We start from the raw sequence: 21,412 nt of genomic DNA, 5'->3' as shown, positions 1-21,412 counted from the left end.
AAAAATGAGAGGTTATGTCACATCAGTTTCTACTGTGTCTTTTGCCTCAAAAGGAAGCAAACCCTTCTTCCTTTTGGAGCTTAGGAAAATTTCTCAGCCATTTTTTAGAAAATGTATATATTGACATTTGCGTTAGAAGTTGAGGTTCCAGATATTTTGTTTGTTTGTTTTTGCATGTTTGTTTTTGAATAGAATGGCATTTGTTGTGTGACTTGTGAATTCTATGAATGGGTAATAAAAAGAGTAGTTGGTACCTGAGAAGGCAGAAGCATTGACAAGCCTGCAGGTTTCTGCTTGATTCCCAGGCACTAGTCTTTTCTACCCAGGGAAATTGTGCTTTTTGGGTGTCCTGGTTGTAGAGAGGGCTCAGACAGATGGTTCTCACCGTCGTTAACTTAGGGAGCCAGTCAGAACAAGCAGATCTAGGACAAGTTGAATTCTTACCAAAGCAGATTGTATGTGAAGGTTTTGAATCATATCATTTACTCTGCGTTGTTCCCTCTCTCTCTTTTTCTTCTGATAAAGATTGGAAAAAATTTTGAAGTGACACTTAAGTTTTAGGCATTTGTGAAGATAAAAGAAGGCATATAGTATAGGAGAAGTTGCAATGGAAGAACCTTCATAGGAGAGAGAAGGAGTTTACTGTGCATTGCTACAGTGCACAGTAAATTCTCACCATAAAATTTTTTATTGTAAGCTCCTAGTTGTATAATATGAATATGGAGCTTTGTGTGGTCAACTCTTGTCAGAGGAGGCCCCTGATCTTGGTTGAAAGTTTTTAGGAAGGCATTAGTTGGTGAATTGTAGTTACTGAAATATCACTGAAGCATATAATCTATATTCTTGCAGGCTCAATTTTGAGATTGCACCTAAGGAGATGAACTGTAGAGGAATAAGTTAGGGTTAGTGCATTTATTACTATTTTTATGATCTGTCTTTCCGTTCATGTGAGGGCTCTCTTTCCATATGACCATATTTACTTGAATGTTGCACTTGGGAATTTTGGGTAGATATCCACTTTTTCCCATACCATGTACTGTTGTTTCTAGAACTTGTATTTTGTGCTATTTAAAAACATCATTGTTCTTCCTTTCTGCTTCTCTCTTTTAGTAAAATTTTTCTTTTTCTAGACTAAAGGAACTGGGCACTACAGCACTTTCTATTCATGTACATGTGGGGTCCATGCAGACTCAAGGAGAAAACTCTTTATTTGAGTCAGGCAAATACTGCCTTTGTGTTCTAGGGTCTTTATGTCTTCTTAAACTTTCTTTACACTTAACAAATAAAAATGTGAACAGGAAGCTGTGTTCATAGCCAATTCAGCTCTGGACCTGCTGGTTTGGCTGGCCTGGTTGGGCCTAGTACAAATCTGTATCGTAGTTACTGTGATCTGTGGGTGCCCTCTGTTGTTAAGAGTCAAGTTTTTCTATGTTTCAAATCCAGTAAAGTAAGTCACTAGAGGTATTTCTTGTGTGGTGTGTATTCTATATTTTTCTGTCTTGGGAAAATATTTTTGGAATGTTAAATCTCTGCTTTTTAGGCATTCTGTGCTTGTCTGGTGATGGTAGAGGTGAAGGAGCAGCACATGGGAAATTATGTTCTTGGTTGGTGAAGTTGTCTTTGGTTTGTATAGCTTGAACATTGGCTAGATTGTTTCATTTTGGTTTATTTTCCCCCTCCTATTGCACTTTAGAGTGTCAGGAAATGTGGCAGAACATTGAAAGTATATGCTTCTAAAAGAACATAAAAGTTAATGAAATTAATACACAACTAGCTTTTCTTGTCATTATAATAGAATCTTGAGTCAAAATCTGAAGTGGAGTCTTATATTTAAAGTGTTCCCTTGTCAGCATGAGTTTTGCAGTCTGTTTTTGGTTGAAAGCTGGGATGAACTTCGTTGTGTTTAATTGGCACTTCTTTTGTAATCTGTTTGTAACATAGCTCTGTGCTTTTTCCCTGCTTCCTTGACTCTTGGCTGGTGTATTGACTTATGACTTAGGAGACTCTGCTACACCTAAGACCTGATTATCTGTGATTCTCCAGTTCTTTGTTCCTGATCCTTTTTCCTTCTGAATTCATGTTTTCTTTTCCATTTTACTTTTTGTTATTTACTGAACTGACTTGTCTTTCTACCAGAGAGGCATTTATTCTAACACTATCAAACAAATATCCGACAGGATGAGAGAGAAGGTAGAGACACTGGCTAAAGGAAAATTTGAAATAATGTTGAAGCTGAATTCATGAGGCTTCTATAGATGCTTGACTGTATGTTTAAAACAAATATGAAAGAAAACTAATTTTCTCATGTTGTATATATGTTGTATCTAAAGTAAAATACCTCATTTTAATTCAACTGGGTTAAGTAGAGATTATTTCTATCAGTGTTCTTTGAACTACACATTTATTTGTGATTATTTGATTGATCATATTCCTTATTGGACTTTAAGCCTCTGGGGAAAGGACCCTGTCTGTTCTTAGTCTCGATTCCCAGGAGAGTGCCTGGCATATGGGTCTCTGGCATCAGTATGTTGAATAAACGAATGACATCATCTATGATATGAGAAAAGGCGAGATTTGGAGCTGGATTAGGTGGTTCAAATTCCACCTCATATGTGACATTGGACAAGCTGTGATATTGGACAAATTCCTTTGCTCCTCTGAACTTCAGTTTTCTCAAGGGTAATGAGATAAATATTTCTCATAGTTGTTGTGAAAACAATATGAAAGTGCTTGGCACATAGTTGCTCAGTATATCATTGGTATTAATTCAAAGGCTACAGCCTGGGCAATAGTGAGACCTCACTTCTACCAGAAAAAAATTAGCTGGACATGGTGGTGTGTGCCTATAATCCCAGCTACAGAGAGAGAGAGGCTGAGGCAGGAGGATTGCTTGAGCCCAGGAGTTGGAGATTGTAGGGAGCTATGATGATGCGACTGCACTGTAGCCCAGCAACAGACCAAGACCTTATCTCAAGGATAAATAAATAATTCAAAGGCCAAATCTGCAATCTCATATAGATATGATTGTTTCAACATCTTTATTGTTTATGATCAACCTGTTCAACTAAGACATTGTTAGGAATTGTTTTAGGAATTATGGTAATTAAATTAGTGACCAGTATGTTTAGTCACCATTTACTGATCTGTTTTCTTCTTATTCTCTTTGGGTGTTTATGGTTTTCTTTACATTTCTTCTTAGAAGAAACTCTACTTCAATATCTTATAATATTTGATGTGTTTAGCATTAAACATTTTTCTTACCACTTTGTCTAGTATAGTTATGTGTGTGTTAGTTAATGCCCGTTTGCCTCCTCTTCTCATATTCACACCACTACAGTTAAGAGGAATAAGGCAAATTGTCTTCGTTTTTTTTTTTTTTTTTTTCCTCCTCTTAATAACATTTTCCAGAGACTTCCTAGTGGGAACAAAGAGACCTTTAGACATGTGTTGTGGACATGCTTACTTGGTTCAAAGTCTCCCTTTTCTGGGGCTGCTCGATTCAGCTTTATTAAGCAGTTTGATTTGAATCTGCAGAAAGCCATCATCATCTTTGGTCAGGAGGTCAGCTTAATTTTCAAAGACTGCTGCCTTATAAATTGTTTTCAATCATGATAGGACTGTTTTGTTTGTTTTCTAACGCTTCATATATGTGTGCATGCAGGTTGGTTAGGCTGTGATCCTTGAAGCCATTTCTGACTCTGCAGCAGGCCATTCATTACAGTAAAGCCAGAGGAGCCTGAAGTGGAATGTTGTTATATGTCATAGCCAAACACACTGCATGTTACTGCATAATGAGGGACAGTTAAGACAGATAAGAAATTTAGACAATGGAGCAAGGTCATTCTAGTACTTTGGATCTAGATCTTTCTCACCTGTTGTTAAATTTATTTAAAAAACAATTTTTTCCTGACATTGCTCACACATTATTGTGTGTGGAGGCCATATTTACTGCTTCTTAGTATTAGCTTGAAAATTCTTATTATTCCTCTGCCAATGCCTAATTTTTAGTTCTGGACTCTGAATTATATTTAGGAGCACCGTGTGGGAAAGCTAATTCTGTGGCCTGGAATCCTTTTCTGTAATCAACTCAGTGTGAGCCATCAAAAGAGCACTTTTCTCAGGCCTTGGTTTCTTCTGTTAAGATAGAAGACTGGATCAGATAGCCTCTCAGGAACCTTCCATCACAGAAAATTTAGAATTTTATGATTTTTGCATGTGGATCAGATGCCATTGTATTTGTGTATGAATTTGGAGCTGTTAACATTTTCAGTTGTTGATTGATTGTCTTTTTTTTTTTTTTTTAATTAATGATGAATTTTCTTCCTGGCAGGCAGTTGGCTGGCCTTCTGTCATAGCTGACTTAACTATCTTAATTTTGCCACAAATCTCTTAGTTGTTATCAATGGTTAAACAATAGTTGAGTTAGAATATTGGAGTCCTTCATTGCTTCATTCATTTAAAATATATCTAGCAAGAGCCATTGGGCTCTGGGTTATAGTGGTGACTAAAAACAGACTTGGTTCCTACTCACATGGTACTTTTTTTTGGACTAGAAGGCAAGACAGTCATTAAAAGAAAGAATGACTCAAAATAAATATAAAACCATGAATGTGATGAGGGCTGAAGGAGAAGTGATGGTGCTGTGAGAACTCATGATAGAGGGATTAGCTCCCATTCTCACTTTTAGCCAGTACTTAGAGTTAATAATAATAATGACCTCTGTGCAGCAGGTACTATGTCTAGTTCTTTCTATAGATTCTCTTTTATTTTTCTAGCAACCTTACAAAGTAGCCATTATGAACATCATTTTATAGATTTGGAAACTAAGGGCTCAGAGAGACTGAATTGTGTCCTCAGAATCACACATAGAGCCAACAAAACTTTGGTACTGAAATTTTAATTCAGGTTGGACTCTGAAATCTGTGTTCTTTCCCTGCACCTGAACATGCACATGTACCTAGACTTAGGTGTGTGTGACAAGTCCTCTCATCCTCTCAGTCGTGAGGTGCCAGTGTCATGGGACGTTCTAATAGCATGTATAGAGCATAGTGATTTTGCTCAGGCTTAGGAGAAATTTTCTGTCTTAAAATAAAGTGAATATATTATGGAATAGAATACAAAATTTGCATGAGTTTTTAAGACACTGTATCAGACTTTAAAAAAATTTTGGACTTAATAGAGACTGCTTTGTAGGTATGTGTTCATATACCTACAAGAGAAATTTAAGAAATCTATTATCCTAGTCTTTTTTCTGATCCTCATTTTCACTCCTGCCCCACAATCTATCTAAAAATAAAGTGATTTGGATAAATCTCCTTTTGGATTTCTTAAAATGTGTATTTCGTTCTACATCCACAGACTCTTTCTGTGGTCACTCTCTAAATGTGCTAGTAAGTAGAGTTTCTAGAGTCTTCCTGCTGAACTTAACACCCTATGGAAAACATAAGAATTATCCACCGCCTGATGTTTACAATCTGAAGGAGAGGAAAAAGGATGATTGCTAGTGATCTCATTCACACATGACACCAGCCACAGAACAGGGGTCTGATTTGAGAATTGTCAATCCCAGCCCCTTGGGAATGGGCCACAGGCCATGCTGCTGTTTCGTCCCCAGGTTTGGGGAGGGGGTAAGGTCTGGCTTGTGTTGGGAAGTCATGCCAGCTCCCTGTGAAAGGCCTCAGTTCTACCAGTTCTTGCCTTCAGTTGCTTCACAGCAGTGCTGTCTATTCATGTCTTCTCCCCATACCCATGTTCTTGTCCTTTCCTCATGCCTATAGAATCGGGTCCTTATCTTAAGCAATCACCATGATCACATACAGATATCTGGGCATCCTCAGTGAACATTCACAGAAAGGACATTGCCTCCCTGCAACTGCTCCTCTCTTTGGGGTGGAGAAGTGACGGTGTCACGTTCTTGCACAAGCCCCTGTGTCTGGGCAGGCTCCTGCATCCAGCTGACATGCTTTTCTCAAGGAGCCCTCCCTGCATCTGGCCATCAGCCTTCCCATCTCCTTTGCAAAGATGCTTCTCCCTTTTTGATATTCATTTGCAGCTCCCTGCTCCTTTCTGTCCATTCCCTGTTTACTTCTTAGACTAAAACGTTTCCATGGTAACAGGTTACTTTTCAAAGAGAACATCTTGTCATTTTATTTAATCCACTGCAGCTGAAGAGGACTGAAATATTAAGTTGTAGTTGCTATGGATACCTCTTTGTTACATCGGTTTCTTTTGTATCAGATTTCATATACAATGAATTTCTCTTTTTATATACTTAAAGAATAAACACAATGACTTACCATTATTGTTGTAATTTGGCTTCTGGTACTATTTTTTCATATTCCAAAGCAAAGATTTGTAGAATAATGGAGGCTGAACCTCAGCTGTTTTAAAAAACAATTTACATTAGGTACACAGAGAAATTCATCCTTTCGCTGGGGAGGATGGTGACAGTTCTTAATTCTTTTTTTGTAATATGATTCACATGTAGGGATATCTCTATAATGATAACCACATAGCTGAGATCCTTAGTAAACATAGGGAAAAAAGAAATATGTGGCTTGGAGTTAATTCTGGAATCTCATTGCCCATGAACTGTGGCTCTCTTTCTTCAGTTACTTGATCAGCTGTCTGCAGTATATGTGGGGGGGAATCTTTTTGTCATTTAATCAGCTTTTCTCTTATCTGGCTTTCTTTCTGATTTCCAGTCTGTCTGTAGTACCTCTTCTTTGACTTTTTTTTTTTTTTGGAGACAGAGTCTTGCTTTGATGCCCAGGCTAGAGTGAGTGCCGTGGCGTCAGCCTAGCTCACAGCAACCTCAAACTCCTGGGCTCAAGCAATCCTCCTGGCTCGGCCTCCCGAGTAGCTGAGACTACAGGCATGCGCCACCATGCCCAGCTAATTTCTTTTTCTATATATATTAGTTGGCCAATTAATTTCTTTCTATTTATAGTAGAGACGGGGTCTCGCTCTTGCTCAGGCTGGTTTCGAACTCCTGACCTCGAGCAATCCATCCGCCTCAGCCTCCCAGAGTGCTAGGATTACAGGCGTGAGCCACCGCGCCCGGCCTTCTTTGACTTTTTAAAAACTTCAGTGTTTAGATTCACAGGAAGTTTCAAAGATATTACAAAAGAAACTACAGAATCGTTCCATGTTATGTAACTGTAATACAACATCAAAACCAGTAAGTTGGCATTAGTACATTGTGTGTATAGTTCTATGCCATTTTATCACATGTGTAGCTTTGTGTAACCACCACAGCAACCAGAGTAACAGAACTGTCCATAACCACAAAGACCTCCCTCCTGCTACCCCTTTAGAGTCACGCCCACTCCCTCCCTCCATGTCCTCACCATCCCTGACACCTGACAGACACTGATCGGTTCTCCATTTCTATAATTTTGTCATTTCAAGAATAATGTCATATCAGTTTTTCTTTAACTTTGATAGATTTTCTCTTTCAACGTGATTATTGAACTTCGAAAAAAACCTCTTTGATTATTTTGACTTGCTTTCGTGTTTGAAATAGGGAAAAGGATATGGATTCTCATACTTTTGTTTGTAATTAATTGTGTAATTTTGGTTCAGAAACCTAATTACTCTGCCATATGACAGTGTGATTGGGAGCTCTGACTATGGAATCAGTTGAACTTGAGTTTGAATCCTGATTTTACCACTTGGTAGCTGTATAATCTTTGGCTGCATAATATCTCTTAGCTTCAGTGTCCTTGTCTGTACATGTAGAGGTTGTGATAGCATCTATCTTACAGGGTCGTCTGTAAGAATAGATAAGACAATATATGGAAATTGCTTAGCTTGCAATGTCTGGAACATAGTAAATGTTCAATGGATATGTGATTTATTTGTGTTACAATTAGTGTGTTGTTATTATCTATATAGTGGAGATATTGCCTCAGAGGATTGTAATGGGAATAATGAAATATTGTTCACCTGGCATAGAAGTACTTACTAAGTGATGCTAGTATTGTTATTTTGCTTGTTTTGCTTGTGTTTGCCAATATTTGTTAATATAATATACCTGTATTTAAGATAATGTACGTGAAAAACCCAGACTGAAGGACAAAGGTGTGTGTGTGTGTGTGTCTTGTGTTATGCTGGGTTATGACTTCAACCTTTACTTTCTTATTTCATACAGTAGTGCCCTTTGTCTGACTTGGCTAGGATTCATACTGCCCTTAATCTGGATTCTCCCTCTTAAACTGATGATCACCCTGTCTACTTAGTCCTGCTTTGTTAATTAAGTAGCATTGTACATCCAAACAAAAACCTCTTTAGTAGCTATACTATTTTAAACACAGGATACATTAAGATCTGAATTTCCGTGAATATCAATACTAATGCTTTTATAATATCAAAATATGAATTAAATGATTAAATACCTAGAATGAGATATTACTGTAGAGCACCTAGAACAGATACTAAGTGCTCAAATGTTAGCTACCGTTGTTACCAATTAAAGAATGAACCTGGCATCTTCTAGACTAGGAGTCTTTGGAATTTTAGCCTGCAATGTTTTCTGAAGTTGAGATACATCATGATCAGTGCTTCTCAAAGCATGGTTTGTGGACCCTGTTCTTTTTTTTATTAAATCCTAATCGTTGACTTCCTGTCTTTTTAATATCCTGTATGATGAAATTGGGAGGACACAAAAGTCTTCTGCCGTACACCATAGGATGGTGACTATCTTGAGGAGAAGCCCTTGTGCCATCAAGTCATTTGAATTAGAAGTGGAACTAGCCACATTTTTCATGGAGCACCATTTCTGCTTGAAAGAACAACTGACAGATAAACTGTGGTCATTCAGATGTTAATATTTGGCAGACATTTTCTTGAAAATGAGTGAAGTGAGCCTGTCATTTCACAGAAGACTACTGATAGTATTTGCCAATGCTAAAATTTGAACTTTCATGTAAAAATTGGAATTTTGGAAAACTTGTACTCACCACTTGTACCACTAAGTGTAGCTTCTCTACACTTAAAGGATTTTCTTTTGAGATGGGTAGTGATGTTAATGAATGTAATTTTTTAAAAGTACTGTATGATGAACTCTGTTGATATTGGAAAGATCCACAAAACTTAGTGAGCCAGTATTTTCCATGTAACCAATGCATGACATTACAAAATCATGTCTGAGTAGATCCATTCAAAGGGCAACACAGACCAATGGATTTTAACGTACCAGAATCTAAAAGATTATTCATAAGCTTTTGGATACACATTGTGCACAAACCTTATCAAACTATCACTTGTTGAATTTTGGTATAGTATCAAAAAAGACTACCTTCTCCAGTTACATAGCTGTGTTAGGTTGGCGTTTCTTCATATGTTTTAACCAAAATAACATATTGCAACAGATTTAATGTAAAAGTGTATCAGAAAATCCAACTGTCTTCTATTAAGTCAGATATTAATGAGATTTTTAAAAAGTAAAATAAAAAAAAAGTAAAATAAAGCCTCTATTTTCACTGTTTTTTAATTTAAATACAGCTACTTTTAAAAATGATATGTTATACATGTTATTTAATGAATTTATTGCTATTTTTATTGCTATTTTTAAATCAAATAAACATTTTGAAATTTTTCCAAAACAAATTATTTAAAATTCTTATTTATTTTTTTGTATAGATAGGGTCTCGCTATGTTTTCCAGACTGGTGTTGAACCCCTGGCCTCAAGTGATCCCTCCCCACCTTGCCTCCCAAAGCACAGGGATTACAGGCATGAGCCACCACACCTGGCCTCAGTAATTTATTTTTTAGACAGAGTCTCACTCTGTTTTCCGGGCTAGAGTGCCCTGGTGTCAGCCTAGCTCACAGCAACCTCAAACTGCCCTGCTCAAGCGATCTTTCTGCCTTAGCCTCCTGAGTAGCTGGGACTATATATAGGCATGCGCCACCATGCCAGGCTAACTTTTTCTATATATTTTTAGTTGGCCAATTAATTTCTTTCTATTTTTAGTAGAGACAGGGTCTCACTCTTGCTCAGTTCAAACTCTTGACCTTGAGCAATCCTCCCGCCTGGGCCTCCCAGAGTGCTAGGATTATAGGCATGAGCCACCATGCCTGGCCTGGCCTCAGTAATTTTTAAAGAGTGTAAAGGGTCTTGAGACCTAAACATTTGAGAATTTCTGTGTTAAGTAAAAGGCACATTGTAGTAATTCATCATGTGATGATTAAGAGTGTTTCCTGTAAGCTGTTGACGTTATGTTTAAATATTAATTTCTGGTGAACTTTGTCAAGTTTTACACTTTAATAGTCCAGAAATATTCATTCAACCAAGGAGCTTTTAATTCTTCCTGAATGCATAGATAATGCTACCCAGGTACTGTGTTAGATACAAAAGATGGATTCTATCTCACTACCTGTATTCTAGACGCTTAGAGTCCCAAAGGAGATAGAGGTATGAGATGTCCAAATTAGTCAGAGTAGAGTACCATCTTCTAATAGCGAGGTATGAACCACAAAGACTGCTTTCAAGAAGGGAAGTGGTAAAGTGCAGGGGCTGGGGGGCGGGGCACGGATATTTTATGAAGGGAGGAGGACTCAGATTGTTAAGTTAATGCCAGGTACAGCTGGATGCTGGCAGTTCCCCATCAAGCCTACTTCTTGTCTTTCACTTTTGGTTCATATTCTGACAGTTTTTCTGCTAGATGCATCCATTTTCTCTCATGGGATATGTTGCTATCTACTTTTTTATACCGTGGACTTGAAAAGTATTTATGCCATTTATTTTATGGTCTGTAGTTCCTGGATATGGTAGGCTAATGCCATTGTCTGCACTTTAGATCCTAATCCTGCTGAAAAATAACTTCGTTGTTTTCTTTGCAACAAAACCCTGATATTTAAAAGTTGCATATGATTTTAGAATACTTTTGTCATAAAGAGTGATTTTTTTTTTTTTTTTTTGAGACAGAGTTTCACTTGTTGCCCAGGCTAGAGTGAGTGCCGTGGCGTCAGCCTAGCTCACAGAAACCTCAAACTCCTGAGCTCAAGCAATCCTTCTGCCTCAGCTGCCCGAGTAGCTGGGACTACAGGCATGCGCCACCATGCCCGGCTAATTTTTTTTTATATATATTAGTTGGCCAATTAATTTCTTTCTATTTATAGTAGAGACGGGGTCTCGCTCTTGCTCAGGCTGGTTTCGAACTTCTGACTTCAAGCAATCCACCCGCCTCGGCCTCCCAGAGAGCTAGGATTACAGGCGTGAGCCACCGTGCCCGGCCATAAAGAGTGATTTTTAAATAAGCTTTTAAGAAGTTTCTTTGTTTTACTTTTGTGTTTTATAACCTACTTACCTTATTAGTATTCTTTCTTGATATGAACCTAGAGAAACAGTTTTTAATTTAGTCTCTTAAAATACCCCAACACATTTTTTTTGTTTTACTTGTATCATTATTAGTATATTAATAATTATTTGCCTCTTATTTTTATAGAAATAAGTGGAATATAAGTAGTTTTACTCAACAAAATATTTGGGGGTTTATTTTTATTATGACAGATTATATGTTGAGCTAAACATGATAATATTGGCTTATTGAAATAAAAATGAACTAGAGGTGTTTGTCCTGGATTGTCAAGGACTTATGTAGCAGTGATGTGGAAATGAATCCATATCTACCACTTGAGAACTCTGGAATAACACCTTCTAGAAGAACCTGAAGGTTGAGCTGTAGGCACAAGTACTGGACAGGCTATGGCTGAAGCTTTCTAAGATGATAAATTTTGATTGGTAGGCAAAAAAGCATTTGGAAAGTATTTAGAAATAAAGGAGGCCACTTTGGACAGCTTGTTTTGCTCAGAGCTAGTTAGGAAACAGGAAAGGGACAGTTGGGAGGGAAAGAGTGGTAACACTTGAGTGTTTGTTTTTCTTAAAGAAGTACTTACAATTAAAATAGCTTCATGGCTCATATGAATCCTCAGCATACCCCCTAAAACAGCTTCTTCTGTTATAATTCCTATATAAGCCTACGAGAACAATCCATCTTTCAGTTTATTTTTTCAACATGGCATCCCTCTACTAGAGAAATGGAGATCACTCGTATAGGAAAGTCGGCCGCTCATGCAGACTTCTCTACCACTACAGCTCTTCTCTTTCAGCCTGTTGCCTCTGTGTGGTTTTATTCCCACTTGGAGAGTCTTCCTTTTTGCCCTCCTGTTGGCCTTATTATCTCCGTTAGAGGTCACTTAGAACTCTGCCACTTCAATGAGTGTTTCCTCTCCAAACCTGCTTAATTTTGAAACTCCCCTTAGCATTTTTTGTACTGATTGTCTGGAACTGTCATCTGTTTACGAATATAGCGATTGGGTCTACTCTGGTCTTTGGGCATGGTTGCTACCTTCCCAGCGAGATGGTGTGTGAGATTCATGGGGACTGGACCATGTGATGTCGTTGTCTTTGTCGTTATCGTCATCCTCCCTCCTCCTCTTTTTTTTTATTACTCTTTTCTTTGTCACATCTACTGTCAACCTTTGCTGAAACAAGGTTCTTCACGAGAAAAATTGTTGCTTTAAGAAAAGAAAGTACTGGACCCAAAGGCCATAAAGGAAATAATAGTTTTCCAAAAATTCTTTAAACAGTTTCAAACATAATGGTGTAGGTATCAGATCCAAGAAAAAAAGCCAAGAGAATGTGCCTCCTCTTGGGTCCTTTGCTTTGCTACGTTCTTCTGTTCAGCCCAAGTCAACAAATTATCATCAAACAGCTGTCATCATTTAAAAGCCATCTCCTTGGCACTGCTGAAAATTCGGTGGTGCCCATAAAACACAAGAAAGTCTTGTCATTGGGCACAGAAAGGGTTTTCCTAAGATAACACACAGATAGTCATGATTCCAAGGTGCAGGGGAGGGCAGGATTTCTTTGTCTACCACTATATACCCAGTCAGTGCCCTGTGCAAGGCCCGGGACAAAACAAAAGACTTTCAACAATATTTTATGAAGGAATGAAAAGAGGAAGACACCACACATTTTAGAGATGGGGGAGAAATGGGCAGGAGATCAAGAAAGGCTTCTTGAAAATCATGGCTTTTAAAGGGAACCTGGCTAGTATGGATTTGGAGCAAAGGAGGGGAGAGTATTTCAAGAGCAGTCAGAGTGGCAGAGACAAAAGGGAGAGAAGCTCTTTTACCTTCTGTGCCTGCTGGGTTCATTCCCTTAATTTTTCATCTCTGTGTATGCTCTACTTTATTATTAAATAAGATCTGTATAATAGTTCATCATTTACCATACACTTAATTCTTGGCACTTACCATCATCAGACCTATTGTTTGTTTATTTTTCCTCAATTAGACTGTAAGTTCCAAGAAGGCAGGGGCAGCATTTTGTTTGTTTCTTTATCCCTAATTCCGAGGGCAATTCCTGCTTTATAGTAGGTACTTAATACCTATTTATTGAATGAATAAATGATTGGCTGAATAACCCAGCCATGTCCTAGGAACCATAGGTTTTCTCATTTATATTTAATAAGGTTTACGGTAGGGTACCCTGAAATGTTTTTGAAAAGAAGAAATGTCTGACTGGGATTGTACTAAATTAATGCCTGCCTCTCTTTCATGAGGCATGAAAGAATGATGGTATAGGAGGATAGACAGGAAGCTGCAGTCACCAGGTTTTTAAAAGGAAAATGTTTTAGAGATGGGTTGGTGGACATGTACAGGGCAACATTAGAAGTAGTGAGGAAACTAATTCTTCCTGAGTTATCCCTCATTTATTTGAAATGAATTACTTTCCTTGAAAAATGTGTCAATGTTTATGTCAGAACTATATTGTGCTAACTTAATCTTCTCTGTTCGTGACAGGAGGCTGAACAGTACCCAGGGGGAAATCCGTGTTGGTCCTAGCCATCAGGTAAAGTAAATATTAGTAGCTCTTTAGGTTTTTATTTCTTATTAGTCTGCTGGCCCTTTATTCTGTTGAGCGACGTCTCAGAATTGTTAATGCTGTAGGGAATTTTGTATAAATTCATTTTTTTTTTTTAGATCACCACATAGTTTTAAAAAAATTATAGTAAAATATACATAATGTAAAATTTACCATCTTAACTATATTTAAGCGTATAGCTCAGTGGCGTTAAGTACATTAATTGTTGTACCCATTAAGCAGTAGCTCCCAATTCCCCACTCCTGCAAGTCCCTGGCAACCACTATCCTGTTTCCTGTATCCATATTTGACTATTCTACCACATATAAGTCCCTCATATGAGTGGAATCATACTGTATTTGTCTTTTTGTGACTGGGTTATTTCACTTAATGACCCCATCGTTCATCCATGTTATGTAATGCATCAGAATTTCCATCCTTTTTGAGTCTGAATCCATCATATGTGTGTATCATAGTTTGTTTACCCATTCATTCATTGGTGAACATTTGGTCACCACATACTTTTATTTAAAAAGATTTTTAAAACCTCTTTTCCTGCGGGAGAGTCAAGATGGTTAGGATACTTTTCAGTCAGAAGCTTGCTGTGTCATGACCTGTGCCCTTTCATGTTTTATTGAGTTTACTAAGATTGTTCTGTTTTTGATGTCAGTATCAGTTAGGATACTTTGGCAGGATTCTTTCTCAACATGGCTGTTTATGTCTCACATGTCAGGATATCCTGCTCAGGAAGGACCCAGGGCTCTGCTGTGCTTCTCTGAGATTTTCCCCTGTCCTCCATGTAGCTGAATTTCTCTCATTCTAAGATGCTCTTTTTTCCTTCACATTTTATCTGTGAAGTGGGGCTTCATTGTACATTCTGTGGTGTGATTATAATTCATTGGCCATATTAATTTTTTCTAAATGCATATAAAATAATAATAGATCTTACAATGAATGAAATCAGCAAATAATGAGAAAAAGAAAGAAATCATCCTTCTTTTCCCCTTAGCAAGAAAAATTTCCCCAAAATGTCCTCAGTAATCCCATATCTTATTGCCATGGATTGGGTCATGTGTCTGTTTCTAAACCATGAGGAAAACAGGTTTAACATGGTTTACTTAGACTATCATTGGAAGTGGAGTGGATGTTAGGGAGTCAACAACTATGACTATCCTATCTAGGTACATGAGATACAGGTAGCAGCAAGCATTGTAAGGGCATAGAGGTGGTCTGTCTAGTTATTCATTTTTCTGTCTAGATATTAAGTACTTCCTATATGTCATTCACATTCTTAGAGAACCTATTTTTAACTCATAATAAAAAAGAAGTGAAGGGATATTAGAACTAAAATACAGAAACCATCAGGAGCATATAATTTCTAGAAGACACTTCTCATTCCAGATTTGGAATTATTATAACTGATATTATTAACTGATACAGGCAGAAAGAAGCTGCAAGAGGACACTTGACTTAATGTCTACTTTGTTCAAGTATAGCCTTTTCTCGGTGTATTTACTAGGTGGGGCCTGACTACCGCCTCTGTACCATCTAAGCCCATCTCACTGTACTCTTGAGTGTAACCATATTTTTAATCAAGGAATCTAGTGCCTGGTACCACTGTGTTACATCTCCTTTTCTCTTGCAGTGTATTTTCCCACCTATTTTCTTTTCCTTTCACTATATGTTTCCTGTGTCCTGAAATCTTTGTACCAGACTTTCATCTTACAGATTTTTTTTCCTATCATAACAGAAAAGGTGGTTCCTAAGTAAAAGATGCTTAAATTCTTGGAAAAGGGCCATATTTACTGTGCTTGGATTTTTGTATACTATCATTTAAAAATCAAAAGTTTACATCAGATTTTAAATATATTCTATATGCTTTGCTTTATTTTTGAAAAGAAATGTTTTGGAGCACCAAAAATAACAGTACTACTTTAATGAATTGGCAACATTTACTGTCTTGAAAATTTCTACGTTTTTAATAGGGAAAATATTACTGTATACAAAAGCAGGGGAAAAAAATACTACAATAAAGCCCTTTTCCTCGTTACTCAAGTTTCACAAATATCAATTCCAAGTCTAACTGGTTTCATTTATTTTCCCTCATACCTCTTCTGCCATTATTTTGAAATGAATCACAAATATATCATTTTACGTGTGACTATTCCAAAGATAAGTGTGCTTTTAGAAGACACAATCACCATATATCACAGCAAATAAAAATTAGCAATTTTTTAATATTCAAGTGTTTACTATGTTGGGATTTCCCTGGTTGTCTGTATCTTTCTCTCTTTATATTTTATAGTTCAAATTGGAATCTAAATGAGAGCCAGTCATTGCAGTTGGTTGATATGTCTCTTAAATCTCTTAATTTATAGGTCCTCCCTTCCCCCAGTGTATGTGTTAAAGAAGCTGAGTGTTTTGTCCTATGGGATATCCCATGGTCTAGATTTGACTGATGGAATCTTCACATATCATTATACTTGTTACGTGTCCTTTGCAATTCTTCAGAAATAGTAGTTCAATCTGGAGGTTTGATCACATTCTAGTTTGGTGTCCTACTTCCTGCAGGAATACTTCATGATGGTGGTATAAACTTCTGCCAGGGGCAAATATGTCTATCTTCTGATGATATTAATAATAATTAGCAGCCACTGTTTGCTGCCCTTTTTTTTTTTTTTTTGGAGACAGAGTCTAGCTCTGTCACTTTGGATATAGTCCAGTGGTATCATCATAGCTCATTGTAACCTCAAACTTCTGGGCTCAAGTGATCCTTCTGCCTCAGCCTCCCAAGTAACTGGGACTACAGGTGTGCACTGCCACACCCAGCTAATTTTTCTATTTCTAGTAGAGATGGGGTCTTGCTCTTGCTCAGGCTGGTCTCAAACTCCTGAGCTCAAGCAATCCTCCTGCCTCTGTGTGCTACGATTACAGGAGTGAGACACTGCGCCTGGCCCTGGTTGCTCCTTAGGTACATTATTTTATTAGGGATTTCAAAATAGTGATATTCTATCATTCCTTCATTCATTTGCTGAATAAATGCAGCTTCTCCCTTATCAACCATTTGGATCCCCAAATCACATAGGAAATCACATATATATATTTAGATATCCAATTAATTTCTTTCTATTTATAGTAAAGACGGAGTCTCACTCTTGGTCAGGCTGATCTCGAACTCCTGACCTTGAGCAATCCGCCCGCCTTGGCCTCCCAGAGTGCTAGGATTATAGGCGTGAGCCACCGTGCCTGGCCTAATATTTGTTCTTTTTTTGATGTTGACCGTGACTTGTATTGCTATTGACTGTCTTTAGTGTAACATTAATCTAATAGGATAGTTCACCTCATGTTTTAGCAAATATCCTTAAGTGAGGTTTTATTATTTGCCTGTGTCTTCTTTGTAAACTTGTTATACTGGAAATGTATATGTGTTTTCCTTCTTTATCAAGTAGCTATTATCTCCTAAGACATTTTCTGTTTTTTGTTTTTTTTTTATTCACATGTGTCCATTTCTGTTTCACTCTTTGGATCATGCTGGCATTGGTTTACTTTGATGCTGTTTGCTACTCCCTAAATAGAGATTAAGCAATCTATTGTGAAATCTTCAATGGCAAAATGATCCTGACACGTGGTATATGTGGCCAGTTTATATGACTCATGGTTTTGCTGTTCTTTTTCTGCTGTCCAAAAGAGGCTCAGTAAACCATTGCATCTGTTCTGAAGGACTGCTAATCAAAACAGCTTTTTATAATATACACATTGATTGTGGTGTTTCCATCCCTTTCTTACAGGCCAAACTTCCAGATTTGCAACCATTTCCTTCTCCAGATGGTGATACAGTGACCCAACATGAGGAACTGGTCTGGATGCCTGGAGTTAATGACTGTGACCTCCTTATGTACCTGAGGGCAGCAAGGTAATAGGAATCCGCCCCATCCTGCTCTCCAGATTAGGCCATCTGAATTGATTAGTAGGCAGTAAACTTTCTCCTTTTTCCCTGAGATTTTATATATATATATCTTGTGCGTTCTCTAACTTTAAGTTTTGTTACACCCTCTGTAATCAGGGCCCTGATCCTTATTGCCAGAGAAAAGTAGTTTATCATGGTAAAGTCATTTTTTTTCCTTCTTGTAAGCCGCACATGCAATTATCAATACCTCTCAGTCCAGTTGAGTTAATTTGAGTCATTAAGCCCATCTTAAATTCTATTACAGATTTTATGTTATCTCTGTACTTCATGGCTGTCCATTAGTGTCTAAACTGAACTTGACATTTTTGTGACTTACCTACATTAGTACATTTACCTGTGATTATCCCATAGAATTTGCTAATATTCAAATGCCTCAGATGCAAGATAGAAGTTTAAATTCATTCCTCTCGTGTGTTAGAGCAGACAGGAAGCCTTCCTTTGTCTTCAGTGATTTCTGGGATTCACTGCAGCATCAACAGTGTGCAACAGGAAAAACATGAAAGCAAGGGTCAAGGCATCTGAATTTTAGCTGTGGCTATTTTCTAGTGAGCAGTGCTCTGTATGGTGATGTACAGTAGAGATGAGAATGCTTAGGTGGAGTCAGTGACTACTAAGAGGTTTTTATCTCTGATTTTTCACTTTTAATTCAGCTAAAGGTAGTTTATTCTATAGAATGAGAGGAAATAAAGTTGCAGAGAACCTAATTTCACACAGTTTTGGGGAGACTTTTCTTTCAAAAGATTGTAATCTAGCGCAGAATATTGTGGCAAATGGATTTAGATTGTTCATACCCTAAAATCTAAAATCTTAGTACTAATACAGCATGGAAGAAATAACATAAATGAACCCAATTAAATGTAACATTTTTCTGAGTGAGTTAAGGGTTACCAGTAGAGGAATTTTTAAAAAAGGATTTTTTTTTTTTAAACAAGATCACAGGCAGGACTGAGAACTCTGGTTTATCATGCATGGTAGTAATGGCATTTGGTCTAGGCTGAAAATGTACTCTGAAAATTGAGGGTCAAAATCTCTGTACTGATGAAGGCAAAACACTTCCTTTCCTCCGAAGGAGCATGGCGGCATTTGCAGGCATGTGTGATGGAGGCTCCACAGAAGATGGCTGCGTCGCAGCCTCTCGGGATGACACGACTCTCAATGCGCTGAACACAGTAAGTCTCTGGAAGTCATCCCGGGTGGGAAGACAGTTCTTTTTTCCTGGACTGGCTGCAGGGAATGTGCGATGAGCATGGAGCATGAAGTAGCCTGCAGTCTCAAGAGTGAGCACTGTGGTGTGGTGCCGGGATCTAAAGATGAGTTGTGATCTTGGCCATTGTGTGTGTAATGTCAGGCCAGGGATGTGGCACCTCCAGGGTCATTTCCTAATATGTCTTTGCTGCAGGATTGTAGTGAACCTCAAATGAGATCCTAATAGCAGTGGTTGATACTTACAGGGGTCTTACAAGCTGAGTACTATGCATAGATGATCTCATTTAATCCTCCCAATACCTGTCTAAAGTAGGTTCTATTATTTTCACCTTTTTAGACATGAAGAAATAAATTTAGATCAAGTCACAATCCAAGGTCATACACTCAAGATTGGAATCCAGAGCTATGCTTTTAACGTTTACTGTGTTTGAGACCATGCGTTTCAGAGTGCATAGAGGGACAGAGAAGAAGCTAGGCTATTTGGAGATAAACTTGTTTTTTATAGAATTTATCTTGGAACCATGTTAATATTTCATATGATTATAAAATAAAAATTAAGTTTTAAAAATAACTATTTCTTAAAAATCCAGACTAAAATGAAGCAAATGAGCCTAATGTTACTGAGTTGGTTACGTGGCATACCACCATAATTACTCATTTGCTTTAATCTCGTATTATACACATAGCAGCTCAGAATAACGGCACACTACTACAAACAATATGATTACTGAAACCAATTTACTTGGGGGGGGCACTTTATTTGGCCTTAGGCTATATACTATTGGACTGTATAGGCAAAGTAATGTATTTTAAAGTTACATGAAATAATTTCTCTCTGTTTGGTTACTAATGTGAAATCATCAAATCTGAAGAAGTAATAATGAATATTTATAGAATCAATTTCTGATATATTGAGTCTTCATGTTTATGTATGTTTGCATAGGATACTGAGCCTGAGGCCAAGCAACTCTTCTAATGATTAAGTAAATGTCATTTAAGACCCTCCCCCCACTCACCTTTTTTTTTCCTTTCTTTCTTTTCTTCTTGAGAGGTCACTATAGTTGGAAGGAAGGGACTTTCATGATCATCTGTTCCAGTTTCTAAATAGATAAAAAACGAAAGGCTTAAAAAGGCCAGACGACTTCACTGCTGACAATCCCAAAAGCTCCTAAGAGAGGAAAGAAAATAATCCTCATTCCTGATTTAGGGATCTTTTTACTACATAGTTTCTACTACCCAGCTTGTTTTCGAGTAAACATAGATATCTGACGATATGGTTGATTTCTATTCTTGTCTAATTTGGTTTCTTGAATATCATACAGTATTTGAGTGACTTTGCTGGGGGTATGCTGTGCTCCAAATAACTGAATGTTTTTTCATATTACCATAGAGCATATTTGTGTACTTTCTGAGTGATTGATAGTGTTTTGTTTTGTTTTTAAATAAGAAATCTTTATTCTGAACATACAATGATTGAGCCAAAACAGACCCTTGAAATTATTTTACAGGTGAGGAAGCTAAGACTCGGAGATTGGTGATATTGCAAACAGTGGCTTTGGTACATTAGGTGTGAATGTCTGTGAATTTAGAGTACCTTAAAAGTGTGTGTACATTCAAAGAAATTCTTTGATGGGGACTTTTTTCTGCTCAGTTTTTTGTATAAAAGCTTTATTTTAAAAAATTCTGCTTTCATGACTGTTAATCAGTTGAATTTCAAATAATGAAAATTTCCCCGTATTTAATTAAATGTCTATTTTTGGCACTTTCCTGAATTTATATGATATATTCACTTTATTATTCCAAATCCTCTAAGAATTCTGTAGAACATGCTTCTGTACAGAAATAATTTCAACTATTTTTTTCACAGTTCTTTGTGACAAGTTCTTTCTGGAGGTTTTGTTAGCATTCCCAGAGGGTTTTGGTTTTATGATTTTTTGTTTCCATGACATTGCCTTTCCATCACTTGAAATTCTTCCTGTCTATACTGGCCCATGATGGCTCAGGTGTCTTGAGTTATGTAATACAGGTACATTTAGCTACCAAAGTACTGCACACTATGTGATTATTTTGTGATGAGTAGAAAGTTTAGTGCTGTTTTAATTTTTGTACTTCATTGTTGTATTAACTTACAGAGAGTTTTAGTTGTAGCCCCTTAATGAAAAGTAAAGTGAATGAAAAAAGCTTGAGAGAAGTTACTGTTTATTTTGACTTCCCTGGAGTAATAGAAGACTTGAGCTCTGTTAAGTAATAAATTAAGTAATAAATTACATTGTTGTGTGAGAAGTATTTATTGTTTTCTTAGAGTATAGCACTATCAATTTAGAATAAACCTGTGAGTGGGAGCCCGGTGCAGTGGTGTGTGCCTGTA

General features: G+C 37.3%; 1 protein-coding gene across 7 annotated transcripts in view; it reads left to right on the top strand.

The window, feature by feature from the left end:
- RERE (arginine-glutamic acid dipeptide repeats) overlaps nucleotides 1-21,412 on the top strand; it is a 405,018-nt gene that overhangs the window by 262,366 nt on the left and 121,240 nt on the right. For all 7 annotated transcript variants that reach the window (XM_075993756.1, XM_012791485.3, XM_012791482.3 and 4 more), the window contains 3 exons: nucleotides 13,811-13,859; nucleotides 17,660-17,784; nucleotides 18,908-19,007. In XM_075993756.1, coding sequence (XP_075849871.1) covers nucleotides 13,811-13,859; nucleotides 17,660-17,784; nucleotides 18,908-19,007 — 274 coding nt within the window. The remainder of the gene's footprint in view (nucleotides 1-13,810; nucleotides 13,860-17,659; nucleotides 17,785-18,907; nucleotides 19,008-21,412) is intronic.

This window comes from Microcebus murinus, chromosome 2 (assembly GCF_040939455.1).
Source record: "Microcebus murinus isolate Inina chromosome 2, M.murinus_Inina_mat1.0, whole genome shotgun sequence".
Lineage (NCBI taxonomy): Eukaryota > Metazoa > Chordata > Mammalia > Primates > Cheirogaleidae > Microcebus > Microcebus murinus.
The sequence above is the reverse complement of the archived record's forward strand: the minus strand, read 5'-3'. Positions and strand labels throughout refer to the sequence as shown.